This window comes from Panthera tigris, chromosome A3 (genome assembly GCF_018350195.1).
Source record: "Panthera tigris isolate Pti1 chromosome A3, P.tigris_Pti1_mat1.1, whole genome shotgun sequence".
NCBI classification, from domain to species: Eukaryota; Metazoa; Chordata; class Mammalia; order Carnivora; family Felidae; genus Panthera; species Panthera tigris.
The window spans coordinates 22,663,524-22,681,425 of record NC_056662.1 but is presented as its reverse complement, the minus strand read 5'-3'; the positions used below and the strand labels follow the sequence as shown (position 1 = coordinate 22,681,425).

Sequence of the window (17,902 nt, the reverse complement as noted above, 5' to 3'; positions counted from 1 at the left end):
CACAACCAGCCTCCTTTTACCTCCCAGCCCTTCCCCTCTGCCTCCAGGAAGTCTGGGGAGGGGCTCCTCAAGCTGCTTCATTATCCAGTTTCCAGGTGGCCCTGCTGCAGGAGGAAGGAACTGCTGCCTTCTACTTGTCCCAGCGCACCTCCCCTAGCACAAGCCTTGGGAAGCGATGGTCCCGGGGGCTGCCACTGGCAGAATTTGCAAGAAGGTCTTTGGGCTGTAGCCCAGGTCCCAGTGGCTTTCCCCAAATGGGCAGTATGGCCCTCACACACTGGACCGCAATCCCTGGCACTGAGTGCTGGGGACAGAGTCCCTCCTCCGGGCTCACCTGGCTGCACCCATTTCCCCTTCCAGGCCCCCTCTTCTGAACATTCCTGCCCCATAGGCTCCCGTGTCTTTGAGCCTAATGACCAGGGCCCAGTTGTTTCACCTTTACCCAAGACTCCCAAGCCTCCCTTCCCTCAGAGGCAGAGCACCATTTCCCCCAAGAAATCATTTGGGGCCTCTGTCTCCCCATCTGTGAAATGGTGAGCATTGGGTGGTGGCACCCACATTTTGAGTGCTGCTGTGAGGAGGGTAGTGTGGCCAACTAGGTTCTAAGAGTTTGCAGGAAAATCTGGCTTCAGTGGGGAAACCAGGTGAGCCTCCACAGTCATTTTATCAGCATTCGGACTGGCTTAAGGCCTATTAGAGAAAAACTTGATTTTTGTTTTCGGATTTCTTCTCTGCTAAAGTTTAATTAAGACCAAAAGCCATTACAAGGCTGCTCAAGTGTCCTAGATATCTGGGACCAGATGAGGACCCAGAGGCCCAGAAAAGGCCTTGCCCAGATTTAGGCTGACTCCGTGCTGCCGCGCTCTGGGGGATACAAAGTCTGGTGGGAAAGCCAAGGGGGTCCGGTCAACAGGCATTTCACTTTGTGGTACACAGCAAAGCGCAGAGAAGAGAGTGCTAGCGCCGCTGGAGAATACCAAAAGGAACACGCTGGGTTGGGAGTGGTGGACAGAGGAAAGAGAAACCAGCGAGCACTGCTGGGGGTTTCCAGTCAGGTGGTCTGCCTCAGTGGGCAAAGGGCTGGGCTCCGCTGTCCGACCCTCCTGGGCTGAATGACACTAGCTGACTGTGTGACAAGAAGCCAAGTCTAGAGGCCTCTGCAGCTCATGGGTAAACCAGGAGCGGATTCGTTAACAGGACCAACCCCATAACCCAAGGATTAGTCGGGATGGTACACACCAGGGGTCTCGCTCGCCATCGCTGTGTTACAAACACTCCTTAAGCGCTGTTTTTACCTCTGGCCGCCACTCGTGTCCTAGACCCAGGAGCTACGTGCTTTGGGGTTGTGTCCCAGGCAGCCTTCTACCCGACTCTACCGGCCACTGAGGGCAGAAGAGGCGTCGCATTCAGAGCCAGGTCCTCACCAGCTAGGAGGAAATCCCCGGACTAACCAGGCCTCAGTTTCCTCTCGGTGCAATGGGAACAATTCCACCGCCGGGGGGAGATGTGGCGGAGGGAGCGTTCCCACACGCGTCAGGTTTTGCATGACTTCTCCCCTCCGTAACGGCCCGCACTCCCAGCGCAGAGCACACAGTAGGCGCTCCGGAAACGCTCTACGAAAGAAGGAACGGGCCACTTCCTGCCCCCAAGCGGACTCTCAGGAGGAAGGGTTCCCACCACTCCTCCTCAGAGGCCATGTGGCATTCCTGAGGGTGGGGGTGGGCGCAGGAAGAAGGTGCCCTCCCGGCCCCGCCCCCTCCGGGAGCGGTGGGCGGGACGAAGCCCCTGGCCGCCGACAGCCCGCCCCGCGGGAGGTGGGCGTAGCTCGCCGAGCTCCGCACAAAGTTTGTTTTCTCCCTCCCGGCGGGTGGGGGAGGGCGAGGAAAGCGCGGGGGGGGGGGGGGAGGAGAGGGGATCTGACGTCAGGCCGCGAGGTGCTTTCCAGCCGCGAGCTGTCAGGCCGAGTGTCAGGCCCGGCAGGTACGCGGCGCGCTCTCCCGGCGCCCCCCGCCCCCTGCCAGGACGCCCGGGACCAAGCCCGGGGCCGCGTGGACGGAAAAGCCGCTCCGAAAAGTCAGTGCGGGGCGCAGGAGGGAGACAGAGGCGGGCGGGGGACGCGCGGACAACTTGGAAAGTTTCTTTTTCTCGGCCGGGCGGGGGAGGGGGCGTCGTCCTGGCGCTTGAGAGTGTGGGTGTGTGAGCTCAGGTGTTTGTGAGCCCCGACTGCGGGGTGCGAGCGGGGGCCGGTGGGGGGGGACTGTCCCATTCCCCCCCGGTTGGAAGCTCTCTCGGGGCCCTTCTGGGGGGCCCAGCTCCTTACGATCCCAGCCTGTGAGAGGGCCGCCCCTGCCCCGGGCCGGGGTGAGCGCGCGGGGGGCGGGTTTGTTTGGTTTAAAAAGTGCACGTTGCTAACCGCCGGCAGTGCCCCCCCACCCCCCCACCGCGGCCGAGCCGAGGTGGGGGCCGTCGAGAGTGACAGCTGCGGGTGGGGGCAGCGAGAAGGGCCCGGGGCTGGGGGGCTGGGGAGCCCGCGCGAGTTCCCCTTTCCTGGAACAAAGGAAAGTCTGTCTCGGAGGCATCTGTCACTCCCAGGCGGGCCAAAGAAGCAAGGCGCGTGGGGCCGGCGACCCGAAGAAAGTTTGTGTGCGTCCGGACCCTCGGGCCAGCCGAGCGTGAGCCGAGCCTCCCGCTGGGGAAGCGCGCAGTCTCCCGGGCAGGGGGCGGCCAACATGGAGTCTGGGCGCAGGGCTGGGGGGGGCGGTGCGGAGGTGGGAGCCCAGCCCCCTCCCCTCCCCCTCCGGGCCGAGTTCGGAGCACAAAGCCGAGCGCGCAGGCTCGGCCATCCCCGCGCCCCGAAGAGTCAGCCAGCGCCGAGCGGCGGGGGAAGGGGGTGGGAACCAAACTTTTTCCTGCCCCGGGACAGACACGTGAGTTTTCTTTCTTCCAGAGCCCCCGCCCCACCACATTTCGGGTCCGAGGGGAAGCGGGGGTGCCGTCTGGCGCGGGGTAGGGGGCTGAGGGGTGCAGGCGCCCCTAGCGCAGGCCGATTCCCCGCCGCCCCGGGAGCCATGTGCTCCGACTAGGTCTGGGCCGCGGGGGAGGCTGCGCGCTTTGTGTGAACTGCTGGGAATGCAGCTTGAGTGCGCGGCCGGGGGAGTGTCGGGGCGAGCTGTGGGAGTTGTCAGAAAGTCCGTTCGGGAGTGGCCGCAGGTCGGCGTCGTGGAGTGTGTAGGAGGGTGCACCCGGTGTCTTGTCGTGAGGGTGCTGCCACAGGCCAGTTGGGGTAAGAATTGATCGCTGGTGTGATGACGTTTGGAGTTTCCCCAGAGTTCGTGGGTGGGCGGGTCGGTTGGAGTTTGTGGGTAGGCATGTATCCAGGAATTGGGCTGTGTCGTGGGTACCAGTTGTTCGTGCTGGACGTGGGATTCAGTAAACTATGTGGGTGCTGTGTTTGTCGGTGAAAATCATGGTGGTTCTAGGAGCTCAGCGATGGTTTGGTGCCTGTTATCTCAGCGCTGTTAAGAAGGTTGCCTGGTGGTGAGGGCGTGTGTGTCTGTCTCGTTGGGGGTGGGGGGCGGTGTATGTTGGAACCTCCGGGATTGTAAACTGGAGTGCAGGACACCAGTGGAGAGAGGTCTGTGTAGACTGAAGGGTCATCTCCGTGGGCCACTTCGGGAACCCTGCAGACTGGGACTTGGCTGGTAGCCAGGGTGGAATTTGTACAGATAACCCTGAGTAAACTTCTCATAGCTTGCCAGAGCTGCATCCCCGAGCCCAGATCCCAGCTGCCCTAGCCAGCTAGACCTCAGAAACTTGACTTCAGAAAGCAGCCTGCTCTTGGTGTTCTCTGAGGAGTGGCACCTCTAACCAATGCCTGTCTCACCTCCAGGTGGCCTGGCTGGGAGGGTAGACCCTTCCCTCGAAAGCCTGGCCTAGCCAGCCCAGATATCTGGGCTCTGGCCCAAGTCGAGGAAACAAAACCTGGGAGATGCCAGAGTCTGTTGGCCCAGCCTGCTGGGTAGCTGTTAAAAGGCTGAGGAGGGAGGAGCCTCCAGATTCTGGCATTAGCTTGCCCTGGAACTTTTGGTTTTAAAATGTAAATCTCTTTTGCATGTGTGAACAAGAAGTTTGTCAGGGGGATGAGCAACTGAGTCGGGTTGTCTAGAGAAACACCTTCCTTCATTTGACAGGTGAAGAGGGGGCTCAAGCCCAGAGAGGAGAGCATACTTGCCAAGGTCACATAGCCAAGATGGGAAAACCAGAGCCCAGCCTTGCTCATTTATCTGAATTTTTGAGGAGTTGATTCATGGACCAAGCCAGGGGCTTAGATGACAAAGGAGAATGTCTGAGACAACCAATAGGGATGACTCAACACTCTTCTCTGCATGGTACACAGTAGGTGCAGTAAATGTTATGTGGATTGCTGTAGGGACATGGTGATTAATAGACTTTCCAGACCTGGGCAGCAAGATGGTATAGACTTCGGAGGTCTGAGAGGAGTTGGTTGGTGATGGTGGCAAACCTTGGTCCAAACCATATTTCCATACCATATCCTGGAGTTGTAATTTTTTTTTTTCATAACAGTTTTCTTGAGATGTAACTCCCATACCATACAACTTACCCATTTAAAGCAAACAAGTAATGGTTTAGTATATTCACAACTATGTAGCTACCACCACTGTCAATTGTAGAACATTTTTATCACCTTAAAAAGAAACTCCATACCCCTTTAGCTATCATCCTTCTCTTCCCGTCCAGCCTCTTCTAAATATTTCATTAAGTTGGAATCATATGTGTTCTTTGTGACTTGCTTCTTTCACTTGGCATATTTTCAAGGCTCATCCACACTGTAATGTGGATCAGGACTTAGCAACTTTTTGTGGCCAAATAATATTCCACTGTGTGGATGGACTACATTTTTGCTTATCCATTCCTCCGTCAATGGACACTTGGGTTGTTTCCACCTTCTGGCTATTACGAGTAACGTTGCTGTAAACATTTCTGTTGAAGGCTTTGTGTGAACGTAAGTTTTTCATTTCTCTTTGGAAGATGCCTAGGAGTGAAATTACTGGATCTCATGACACCTGTTTAAGTTAAGGGCTTTCTCTCTGGGCCTTGGTTATCTTACTTATAAAATGACAATAGTAGTATCTCTCTTAACAAGGGCTTTGTGAGGATTGAATGAGATAATAAGTGTGAAGTGCTCAGTACAGAGCATGGAAAACAGACTCCAGTGGTAGCTATAATTATTTCTAGTCCAGTACTGCTTATTAATAAGCTGCCATTTACTTCAGTAGTCATCTACTGGCCCCATGAAATGGAGGCATCTTGGACTCATCCCTTCTAGGTTGCCCAGGCCATAGTATAGCCTGAGACTTTGATTTGCTATTCCCCCATTTCTGGTGTCCCAAGTTCTAATAATGATGTGTTGGGGGACAGGGAAAGGGTGAGAGGCAATGTGTGGTAATAATGTCCCCATCCCCTTTGTCACTTGTTCCAGGCTTGCCCAAGGTCCAGCCTAGCCCCTAGACACCATGTCAGACAGTGATCTGGGTGAGGATGAAGGCCTCCTCTCCCTGGCAGGCAAGAGGAAGCGCAGAGGGAACCTGCCCAAAGAGTCAGTGAAGATCCTCCGGGACTGGCTGTACTTGCATCGCTACAACGCCTACCCCTCAGAACAGGAGAAGCTGAGCCTTTCTGGACAGACCAACCTGTCAGTGCTGCAGGTAAGAAGCAAGCAGCGGGAGACCTGGGTTCTAGTCCTGTCTAAGCCCTGTCACTAATGCACTTTGTGACCCCATAGGAACTGCCTCCACCCCCCTCCCCCTCCCTGCCTCACGGGAAGACAGTGACATGAAGTCCTTGAGCTAGATATCAGTTTTGGAGAGTTCTGAAGAGGCAAGGCGTCATTATTAAAGTCTTGATGTCATTAACAATGAAGGCCATGGGAAGGCTAGAAGGCATTGAGTGTTTGGGATTTGGCCTCCAGCCCCAGAGCAGTGTTTGGATAGTGACTTGGTTGTAAAAAGGCAGCTAGTGGTCTGCAGTGTGGTTAAAAAATGAGTTGGGATCACGGTCAAGGAAAGGGCAGAGAATTCAGAGGTTCTGGGTTCAAAACCCAGTTCTGCTACATAGGAGCTGTAGACATCTTGATTTCTCTCATCTGTAAAGTGGGGATTAGAATCTTCCCCTGCCTGAATTGTTAATAAGGAGCAGATTCAGAATTGGATGTGAAAGTGCTGACTGGCTGGCTCAGCCAGTGGAATGTGCGACTCTTGATCTTGGGGTTGTGAGTTCGAGCCCCAGGTTGGGTATAGAGATTACTTAAAAATAAATTTTTAAAAAATTTTTGTTAACGTTTATTTATTTTTGAGAGAGAGAGAAAGAGAAAGACAGAGCACGAGCGGGGGTAGGGCAGAGAGAGAGGGAGAGAGTGCCCCAAAAATCTTGAGGCACCTAGTTGGCTCAGTCAGTTAAGCATCCAACTTCGGCTCAGGTCATGATCTCACAGCTCATGGGTTGGAGGCCCATGTTGGGCTTTGCACTGACGGCTCAGAGCCTAGAGCCTGCTTTGGATTCTGTGTCTCCCTCTCTGCACCTCCCCTGCTTGCACTCTGTCTGTCTGTGTGTGTGTGTGTCTCTCTCTCAAAAATAAACGAACGTTGGGGCGCCTGGGTGGCTCGGTTGGGCGTCCGACTTCGGCTCAGATCACGATCTCGCAGTCTGTGAGTTCGAGCCCCGCGTCGGGCTCTGGGCTGATGGCTCAGAGCCTGGAGCCTGCTTCAGATTCTGTGTCTCCCTCTCTCTCTGCCCCTCCCCCGTTCATGCTCTGTCTCTCTCTGTCTCAAAAATAAATAAAACATTAAAAATAAATAAATAAATAAATAAATGAGCGTTAAAAAAATTTTTTTTAATAAAATCTTTAAAAAAAAAAAAAAAGAAGAAAGAAAGAAAATAGGGGCACCTGGTGGCTTAGTCAGTTAAGTGTCTGACTCTTGGTTTTGGCTCAGGTCATGATCCCACAGTTTCCTTGAGTTCAAGCCCCGAATCAGGCTCCCAGCTTACAGTGCGGAGCCTGCTTAGGATTCTCTCTGTCACCCTCTCTCTCTCTGCCCCTCCCCCACTCGCACTGTCTCTGTCAAAATAATATATAAACTTTAAAAAAGAAAGAGAGGGGCGCCTGGGTGGCGCAGTCGGTTAAGCGTCCGACTTCAGCCAGGTCACGATCTCGCGGTCCGTGAGTTCGAGCCCCGCGTCAGGCTCTGGGCTCATGGCTCGGAGCCTGGAGCCTGTTTCCGATTCTGTGTCTCCCTCTCTCTCTGCCCCTCCCCCGTTCATGCTCTGTCTCTCTCTGTCCCAAAAATAAATAAAAAACGTTGAAAAAAAAAATTAAAAAAAATAAATAAATAAAATAAAAAAGAAAGAGAAACAAAGTAAGTGCTTTGTAAACCTTGCACATGAGCGTATCTGAAAATTGTGTTATCTACTTTTTGTCAGAGTGCAAGGTATTATCTCCTTTGAACTGCCCCAACTGCTGATATGTAGGTGTGGTTCTGTTTTCAAAGTGCTGAGGCAGGACACCCTGGACTACCACTACTTTGCTTCCAGTTTGGCTCTCACCTACCTGAGAGACACAGAGCGGTCCCTCAGCCTAACGAAGGCCCACCCCCTACCCCACTGGACCCCAGTGCTTCCGTCATGAGCCAGCTAAGCCTCACCCTAAGCCCCTCTGCCACCTGTTCTACCTCTGTCTTTTCCTAGCCTATTACTTCAATCTATGATGCTGTCTCTCCCTCCTTCCCTGACTCTACTCTGAACCTCCCATCTCTTCCCAGCTCCCATCCCTCCTCCATGATGCCTCATGGTGAGTATTCAGCCCTTAGAACTCCTGTCACCTGACTTTATACTTTCTGGGTAGTGGTTAATGGGAGTCTGTCTGCAAGAAAGGCTCTAGAATTACAGACCCTGACTCAGATCCCATCTTCTCCACAAGAGGAAGCCTGGACGTTGGCCAGGTCCACTGCCTTTTCCTGAGCCTCATTTCCTCAACTGAGAAAGGGAGATGATTGTTGGCACTTTCATAGCCCATAAGGGGGAGGAACGGAGAAGACAAATTCAAGGCTCACTGTGAAGTGAGCACAGAGTGGGTGTTTCTGCTCTTATCCTCATCTCTCCTAGATCATAGGTCTTGGACTGACCCCACATGTCTAGTAGCAGTGCCTAGTATTTCATGGTATACCACTGAGCACTCCCAACTACAGTTGAGATCCCAGAAAGGAACCAGACACATCCCTACCTTCAAGGAATATCTAGTCTAGGATGGGAAATTTAGGGAAGACCTAGCCATTGGTGTTTGCAAAAAGTGATCACTGCTGGGACAAAGGCAGCAGAGACCCAGGCAGGGCTTCTAAGCCAGTCTGGAGCTTCAAAAGGCCTCCCAGAAGAAGTGGACTTGAACTACGAGATGTAGAACAACACAGGCCAAAGGCTGGAACCTGAGAACCAGGATTACTTAGATAGGCTCTTTGCTGGTCTTCTGCCTCCAGCCTTTTTCCCTCAGTCTATTCTCACCTCTCTCTCTCTCTTTTTTTTTTAAGTTTATTTATTTTTCAGAGAGACAGAGACAGCTTGAGCAGGGGAGAGAGAGGGAGAATCTCAAGGAGGCTCCACGTTGTCAGTACAGACTCCGAGGCGGGCTTGAACTCATGAAACAGTGAGATCATGACCTGAGCCAAAGTCTGATGCTTAACTGACTGAGCTACCCAGGCGCCCCATGAATTGGGTTTACTAATCGGTTCATGAAATGGACAGCATCTTATCTAACATCTAACAAGTAGAGAAATGTTCCCCTCAGCCCATTCTCTTGAACACACAAGTATAAATCTGATTATGTCATACACTCCATGGATCCCATTGTCCTCTGGATAGAGTCTAAACTCAAGAGCTCATCAGCCTCATCTCTCAGTCCTTCCTTTCTCTGAGACCTGTGAACCTTCGGACCTCTGTGCCTCTGGGCCTTCTCCTGTGGCTTCTTCCTGACTTTTCTGAACTGGCACACTCCATTTAAGCATTTCCTCATGAAAGCATTCTTTGCCTGGCTTTGAGGCCACTGCTGTGTATTCCTGGTACACCTCATACCTGTGCTGTCAAACCACACATCATACTGTATTGAAATTGCTTTTTGTCAGGGTCACTGTTTCTTATATCTGAGTAATATGCCAGTTTCTTTTAAAGAAGTTATTTTTCATGGGCCCGCTTCCTCCTGTCATGTTGACTTGAAACATTTTTATTATCATTATCGTTTAAGCACATACAAACATAAAACTGGGTTAAAAAAAAAAAAACTTCTTGCTTTTGCTCCTATAAATTGTCAAATAACCAGTTTTCCAAAGTAAATAAATATCAAACCAATGAGACTCTATCTAACTGCATTAATGTAAAACGGTAGGTAGGGATGGTGTTTGGCTGACTGGGCTGTGGTGTTGTAGTATGAAAAAGGCACAGACTCTGGAGTTGAGCAAGTCTGGATTACCAGAGGCCATGGTGCTCCTACTCGAGATCAGAATGGAAACATAAAGTTAAACCTTCTTGTGAGAACTAGTGGATCCCTGGAGGATATATCCCTGATCCCATTTAGAGAAATACAGGTCTGGGGCAAGGATTTGCTTTTGGAAACTTCTGAGGAAGGGCACCTGGATCCTGGCGTGTTCTGGTGGGAAAGGTTCCATTGGTGGCCTCCCTGCTCTAGAGTCATGCTGAGAGTTAAGGAGCAGTGGGGACCATGTGGCCCTTGGTGGAAACTATACCATGAATCCCAAATGGCCCCTATCCATACACCTCTGGTTGGTGGTCTTACAGGCACCTCAGATTTCTCGATTGGAAAGCTTCTCCAAGCTGCCTCCTGCCCTTTCTAAGGGGTTCCCCTCAACTGCCCTTTCTCAGCTCATTTGGTCAATCACCAAATCCTAAACATTCGCCCCTTAAATATTTCTATAATATGGCTTTCCTACACCACTTGTCACTCTATTTCAAACCCTTCAATGAGTCTTACCAACCTAATGACAATATTACTTGACCGTGTCTGCAGAGCGGGCCTCATCCCTTCCCCCCATATTCATGCCACACTGATCAGTACCCCAGACCGCTTTGTTCCCACTACTGACCAGGGAGACCCCCAACCCTCAAAGGAGATGTGTGCTCCCACAGTACCAGGACTGAGTCAGCATTTGGACAATGAACTATAACTGCTTTTTAGAACACACCAAACTCCAGACGCCAAGTCTTACTTATCACCGGATCCCAAGTGTTTAGCTCAATGCCTGGTATCTGGTAGGTGCTCAGTAAATAATTGTTGAATTGATGGAAAATGAAGAAGTCCTGGAAATGTCAACAGGCGGAACCTCAAAAGTAAGGAAATGTAGGGGCCCCTCAATTGGGAAAAATTGCCTTAAGTCCCTGGAGGCATCTCTTTTTCCTATATTTAATTTTAAAAATTTTGCTGTTTATTAACATTTGCAAATATCCACAAAGGAAAATATTCTAATGCACTCCTGGTACCAATCACCTGGCTTCAACAAGCATCAGCATTTTGCCAAGCTTGTTTTCTCTCTCCCTGGGGACAGCTCTTTTGATTGTCTCCTTTAACTGGCCCAGGAGCAATCTCATTAGCAAGTCAATGAGTCATTTAACTAACTGGTTTGCTGGTACTGGCCTGGGGCTAGGCAGTTGGGAGGGTAAGACCAAAAAAAAAAAAAGTCATTTTTGAAGGGTTTTCACTGGTCCCTGTGACACCCTATAAGCCCACTTTATTGCTGTGGTTTCTGACTGTTCTCAGGGGCTGTTTGCCTATTGGGGAGGGAAGGGTAACCTGGCAGAGGGGGCTCAGGCCCCACTCTTTCACTCTATTACTGATGGGATTGTCCTGTGTGCTGGAAACTGGTAGAACAGGCACTATCCCTGCCCTTGGGTAGGGTCCTGTGGGGAGGGAAGACAATATTTAGTGAACTAAGAATTCAGTGTAATTAACTACCAATGTAATTGGTATAAAAAAAAAAGACACCAATATGGGGTCAGCTGAGCTCCCCATTCCTTGAAGTCCATTAGGACTCCATTCAAATGCAGCTTCCTAAGAGAAGCCTTTCCCAAAGCTGGAGGGAGGGTGAGGGAGGGGGGAGGTTAAACCATTGGTTCCCGAGCCCGGGGAAGCAGAACTTGGGGGAGCTTGTTTAAAAATACACATTCCTGGGGCACCTGGGTGGCTAGGTCAGTTAAGCGGCAGACTTTGTCTCGGGTCATGATCTCATGGTTCGTGGGTTTGAGTCCTCTCTCTGCCCCTCCCCCACGCTCACGCGCGCTCGCACTCTCTTTCTCTCAAAGATAAACATTAAAAGAAATAAAAATAAAAACACATTCCTGATCCTGCCACCATCACTGGATCTATAGAGCAGATGAGAGATAGTGTTTTTTTGTTTTGTTTGTTTTTTAAAACAATCTCCACACCCAATGTGGGGCTCAAACTCACAACCGGGAGATCAAGAGTCGCATACTCTTCCAGCTGAGTGAGCCAGGCACCCCAAGATAGTTACTTTTTTAAGTCCCCCTCAAGGGGATTCTGATAGCCACATGACTTTAAGAACACCTGGGTATGGGTGGTCACAACACACGTTGAAGGTACAGTGATGTTTAGGGAAGGTCTTTTCCATGCCCTTCACTTACTCCCTTTTGTTTCTTTCACAGTTGAAAAGACATTAAAATTAAAGCACTTGTGTTGCCTTCTTCAAAGGCCCTCCTCTGATCCTCATGGCCTTCATCAGCTTCCTGGTGCTCCCCCCCTCAACTCCCATTTGCCACAGTGATTCCTCCCACATTCTTCATCCCAGCCACTGATAAAAAAAAAAAAAAAAAAAAAAAAAATACTGGCAGGACAGCAGGCTTTCAGATAGGGCCCTGTTTTATGGTAGAGAGAGGCTTTCAGGCACCCAGCCTGTGTTGTGCCATATCAATGACAGAATTCACCTTGGCATTCTCCCTACCAACTCCCCAAGGACCTTGAGTGGGGGCAAGCCAAATACACTCTTTTCCTGACTTGGGCATGGGTTGGGCAGCTGGAAGGGGCTACAGAGAATCCTGATAGCCTACCCTCACAGCTGGCACTAGTGGTGCACTCAGGCGTCCTGCCCTTGCCCGGCCCCCCTCAGCTGTGCATTTCTATCGGATGAGAAGACAAAACAGACAGTATGCTGCCAAGTTTTCTGTGGACCAGGGTGAGCATGTGGAAAAGTATATGTGGGGGCGGGGGGTGTTTTTCTGCTGTTCTTTTCCCAGAATTCTAAGCCAAAATGGGAGGCGCAGCTAGGGGCTAGGTGCCCACACAGCTGCTAGTAAACGCCTAAGCTCCCCTCCCCAAGACTGCTTTCTCAACAGAAATGCTCATCCCTACTTCACTTGACCCAGGTCACTGTGACCTGACCATCTCCCCTGCATGCAGAGCTAAGGTGAGCAGGCTCAGTATCCTCTGGTAGCACAGGTAGCAGGGAAGGCAGCTGCAGGATGCAGAAATGGTAGCATCTGAGCAAGCAGAGAAGGCTTCGGTCTCTTCACCTGGCAGTGGGGATTGCTTGAAACAGAGTCCAGCCTTCAAACTGGTGACCTTGAGCAAGTTACTGAAGCCCTCTCTGATCAGGGCTTCTGTTCACTGGTTCAAATAAAGTGATCATCACAGAATCTGTCTCATAAGCTATAGAATAAATGAGTAATTAGATGAGAAATGTTCAGAACAGCACCTGATTGGTTTTAGGATTATGATCATGATTATTCAGTTATCTGTTCTGTTTGGTAAGGCACAGCAAAGCACAGTAAGAGCAGCAATAGGGGCCCTAAAGCCAGGGGACCTGGCTCTACACTTGGAGTCTGTGTGACTTTGGGCAAATTCTTTGTCTTTCAAGAGTTTGGTTCCCTTTTTAGTACTTCAGGGACACTGCTCACTGCCTTCCAGGCTTGTATGCAGATTAAACATAACACAAGTGAGGGGCACCTGGGTGGCTCAGTCAGTTAAGCGTCCGACTTCGGCTCAGGTCATGATCTCGAAGTTCGTGAGTTCGAGCCCCACATCGGGCTCTGTGCTGACAGCTCGGAGCCTGGAGCCTACTTCGGATTCTGTGTCTCCCCCTCTCTCTGCCCCTCCCCTGCTCACACTCTGTGTCTGTCTCTCAATAATAAATAAACGTTAAAAAAAAAAAAACATAACACAAGTGAGATGGCTGGCATGATACTTGGTATCAAAGGTGCTTGTTCCTTTCCTTTGCCGCGCCCAGCCGTTCAGCCTTACCTCTCTCTGGGGCTCCCCTGCAGTTGTAGAGCATTCAGGTCAGCCAGTGTCGCTGATGACTTGTGTTGTGTGTGTGCTCACGTGTACTGGGAAGACCACAGAGATGAAGAAAAATGAATGAAAATCCCCCCACACCAGGCTGGAATGGAGAGGAAAGAGAAGCCACAAGGCTCTGGATCTGTCCTGACCAGGATCTTTCCCAGCCTGACAGGGCCAGGAGCCTAGTGGTCCCTGCACCTGTGGAATGGGTACAGCTGCAGCCTGCTGGGCAAGGAGCCATGCCAACTGCAGGCACCAGCTCCTGTCATAGGTGGTTGTCCGATTGGCTGGGTAGAGGCAGATAGAGTCCACAGAAAGAAGGTACCCAGGGGCTTGTCCTGGGGATGGGCCGAGAAAGGTGATAAGCAGGGGTAGAAAGAAACTGGTACAGGAGCCCTAAGGAAAGCTGGGCCTTTGATCCATTCAGTAAACAGTAATGTTAGGCATTACTGCAGCCCACACAGTTCCCAATATCCCAGCACATAGGAGGTAAGGGGGAGAAGGTTCCTGTCTTTGCCCCCTATAGCAGCTGGTGCTTGCTTGGTGAATATCTGTTGATAAACTGGAAGAAGAGACAAGGGTCAGGAGAAGAATCTACAGTGTGAAATGTAGGTCAGGCCACTCTTGAGGCCCTTTAGTGGTTTCTCCTGGTGTTCTGGCCAGTGGGATAAGCCCTGCCTGCTTCTGTCAGTTCTATCCTGAGTCCCCAAAGACTAGATCGGGTCTTCCCATTATTGTCCCCTCCACTGGACCTTCCCTTCATTGGCTGAATCATAGTTGCAATTTTATATTCACTTGTATGATGACTTCAATTCTCAATTCCTAACACGAATGTGTCTGAGGGCTGGGATTGTGTCTCTGTTGTTTGGCTGCTGTGTTTTTTTGGGGCTAGGAACTTAGGTGCTTCATAGCTGGTTTCGACTGAGTGAACTGACCACAGACTCCTACGCATTCCAGATATGTAACTGGTTCATCAACGCCCGGCGGCGGCTTCTACCAGACATGCTTCGGAAGGATGGCAAAGACCCCAACCAATTCACCATCTCTCGCCGCGGGGGTAAGGCCTCAGATGTGGCCCTGCCCCGTGGCAGCAGCCCCTCAGTGCTGGCTGTGTCTGTACCGGCCCCCACCAATGTGCTCTCCTTGTCTGTGTGCTCCATGCCACTCCACCCAGGCCAGGGGGAAAAGCCAGCAGCCCCCTTCCCACAAGGGGAGCTGGAGCCTCGGAAGCCCCTGGTGAGCCCTGGCAACACACTCACCCTACTGACCAGGGCTGAAGCCGGAAGCCCCACAGGTGGACTCTTCAACACACCACCGCCCACACCCCCAGAGCAGGACAAGGAGGACTTCAGTAGCTTCCAGCTGCTGGTGGAGGTGGCGCTACAGAGGGCTGCTGAGATGGAGCTTCAGAAGCAGCAGGACCCATCACCCCCCTTACTGCACACTCCTATCCCCTTAGTCTCTGAAAACCCCAAGTAGGCATCTGCCAAAAGGGGTGCTCGAGGCTCGAGCCAGCTGTCCTGGGTTTCCATTTTGGTTCCCTTTCATACAGAGGGTTTTCTTTGGATCACTGCCAAACATCGGGGTCATCTCCTCTGTCCAGAGGTCTTCAGCAGGGAGATGCCAGCTGGTGTCACTGCACTGCAATGGGGACCTCTCTGCTGACTGCCATTTCTCCAGGCCTCCTCAGTGATGAGACTGAGATCGGAGACAGGCATGGTGCTGCTGCTGCTTCTCCAGAGAATGCCCAGGACACCTTTGTTCCAGCCTGCTTTCCTAGGCTGGGCACAGGAAACCTACTACATTCAGACCTATGCCCCTGAGCTGGGCCTCTTTTTTGTTAAGCCAAGTGTGGACATTCCAAGTTCGTAAGTGTGAACAAAAGAGAAGAGGAACCCAGAAGATGTAACAGAACTGACTCCAGTTGAATGTTTAGGTTTTCACTAAACTTTGTGTTTATTTTTCCCTTTTTGCTGGGGTTTGCATTAATGGAGTAGTTAGCCCAGGTGTGGGGAGTGAGTGTGTTGCGTGATGGAGTCTGATGAACTGAGAACCATGCACCACTGCAACTGGTGTTTTACAAGGAAGGAGTATTTTTATTTTGGGGACCAGCTAACTCTCAATTGCAAAACATTGTTGTATTGTTGTTTTGATTTACCAAAAAAAGAAAAATCTGGGGCTTTGGCTTTTCTGCATCAGGCACAGAAGGGAATAAAGCCTTCTTAAGTATAAAGAGAGGGTCCAACAGAGAATCTGACCAAACCTTCTAAGCACAGAGCAGAGAAGGATGATAAAACCAGAGAGGTGGGTTTTTTCTGGGGGGGGGGGTGGGGGGTGTTTTTATTTTTATTTTATTTTATTTTTTTTTACTATATTTTGGGGAATGGGGGAAGTAAGCTAGACCAAGGCAGTGGGTTTTTTGGTTGTTGATTTTTTTTTTTTTCCTCTTTAATGTTTTCCCCTTCTTTATCCTTGAAAGCTTCGCCCTGCAGCCTGAGTTTTGAATACCTTTAAGAACTTGGATTAGTGGGACCAGAATGTCAAAAGCTCCCGGTAGCTCCTACTTGGAGAGAAGTGAGCCATCTACTGGTCAGGAAGCCCTGTAGCCGACTCAAGTGGGCAGCTTTTCCCACGATGGTGGCAAGAAACTATTCCTGGAAGAAGTAAGGAATGGTGCCCCCAGCTGCTGAGGAACTGCCTTTTAAGGAGGCTGGGGCTGGAAATCGGTTATGAAGCCTGTTCACTGTGTCTTTGTGTTGCACCTTTTTTTTAAATTGGAGTTGCAGAGGCCTCTGCCCTGAACTTCACAGTGAAACAAATCATAGTTGGTCTTACTCTTCTCCCTGCTCCCCATTTTTTATTTTGCTGTCTCACTGCTGACAGCATTCAACAGCAATATGCCCCATCTTTTTATATATCCTAAGAAACACTAATCCTAGGTTATTATTAGCCAAAATATTTTTGTTCCGAATAACATTGTTACTGGGCCAAAAGACCAGTCAGGAGCCCCCAGCCTGTAGTTTCCTGAAGTTGCCAAGTCAGACACAAGGGGGAGATTCCTGGGGAGTGACTGACTTGGGTGGACCTGGCCAGAAGAAAGGCAGCAACATGTGTTCTGTCCTTTCTGGGATGATCCCTGAAGTTTTCAGGGAGGCTACCCAACTTCTCAGTAGCTCAGCCTACCCATTGCTGTGGGAATGGGGATTGGTTATTTAAGGAGATGGAGCTTTGCTCTGAGTGGGCAAGTTTCCTAGGCTCTCTCTTTTGCCATCCCACTGCCTCCTTGCATGTCCCAGGGGGATCAGGGATCCTCACCCTCCTGAGGCCCAGCTGGGAAAGAAAGAACATAGCACCTTCAAAATTAGTTGAAGTTGCTGTTTGCCCAGCTTCTTCTACCCCACCCACATGTGTGAGCCCAGGTCTAGTGTGACTGTTGGGAGATGCTTTTAGCAAGGGACCCTGGAAGTGTGTCGGGCTGGGGTGGTGCACTGAGCGGTAGAGGTGGTGAGGGGTGAGGGAGCCATGCTGCTGAATTCTGGTTGGCATTCCCCCCTTGTGCAAGATGGGGAGGCTGGGGGTGGGGCAGCCTCTGCTTGGTTCGGTTGTGAGATAAACCTGGAGAAGACAGTTATCCCGTTGAATTATTTGAGCAAAAAACTACTGTAAATAACTTTTGATTTTGTCTTTTGTCAAATAAAGTTTGTTTTTGGTTTTTGTTTTGTTTTTTAAAGCAGAAACAGATTGACCCACCATGACCCTGGGCCCAGCCTGGAGATAGGGCAATTGCTGAGTTCTTACTAGGCCTTATTGCTTTCCCCTCCCTCTAGTAGCCACCTGTAAGTGTTGTACGCCCTATGTCCTTATTTCCTTGGCTTCAGTCCTGTTCCATATCCCATTCATCACAGTGTGCAGGGAGCATATGCATCCCAAGCTGAACCAGTCTTCCCTGGGATAGTCAGGCTTTGAGGTTGTTGAGTGGTGAGGGAACTTAGGGAGCTAGCAAATTTATCCTCCCCCTCAACCAGCGAGGAAAGCCCAGGACTGCAGTATGATGCCAGCACACACAAAAAGGCAGAGATGAAATGGATGCTCTAGTCATGTCTGAAAGTGGTACCACCTCTGGACTTCCCTATTATGTAAGCTACTAAATTCCCCTTTTTTGCTTAAGCTAGCTGTAGGTTTCATTTATTTCATAATGAAATGACTGTACACTTAATTGCAGCCCAAATGCTGCCAAATCAAGGACTGAAGCCGTAAAGGGTCTTGCTTTATGCCCGGGCCTACACAGTGTTCGCAGTATTCATTATTGCTTTAATTTTTATACACACGTGAAAGAAGTGAGATGCCCTTTGCGGAGGTAAAGAAACTGGGGGTTGGTTAAGTTACTTGCCTGAACTGTATTTATACAGCCAGTATTAAATGCAGCTAGGATCTAAATTCAAGTCTGTCTTGCTTGAAGGTAACCCTGACATCTACCTGGACTTTATTTGAACTAGTGATGGGCAGTTCACTGCCTGCTGGCATTCAACTAACATG

At 50.7% G+C, this 17,902-nt stretch overlaps 1 protein-coding gene and 1 long non-coding RNA gene across 6 annotated transcripts in view; one reads left to right on the top strand and one right to left on the bottom strand.

Moving 5' to 3' along the window:
• LOC122237214 overlaps positions 1–1,831 on the bottom strand; it is a 48,932-nt gene extending 47,101 nt beyond the window's left edge. The window contains exon 1 of the long non-coding RNA XR_006215492.1: positions 1,240–1,831. This is a non-coding gene — a long non-coding RNA (uncharacterized LOC122237214). The remainder of the gene's footprint in view (positions 1–1,239) is intronic.
• On the top strand, positions 1,771–15,680 carry TGIF2 (TGFB induced factor homeobox 2). 5 transcript variants are annotated; one of them, XM_042980468.1, is made up of 3 exons: positions 1,771–1,844; positions 5,501–5,726; positions 14,324–15,680. In XM_042980468.1, the coding sequence occupies exons 2-3, from the start codon at positions 5,535–5,537 to the stop codon at positions 14,843–14,845; spliced, it is 714 nt and encodes a 237-aa protein (XP_042836402.1). In that variant the 5' UTR covers positions 1,771–1,844; positions 5,501–5,534; the 3' UTR covers positions 14,846–15,680. The 5 variants fall into 5 exon arrangements, with proteins under 5 accessions (XP_042836402.1, XP_042836400.1, XP_042836403.1 ...); XM_042980466.1 differs by lacking the exon at positions 1,771–1,844 and adding an exon at positions 1,921–2,073; XM_042980469.1 differs by lacking the exon at positions 1,771–1,844 and adding an exon at positions 1,931–1,980.
• The last annotated feature ends 2,222 nt before the right edge of the window (positions 15,681–17,902 follow it).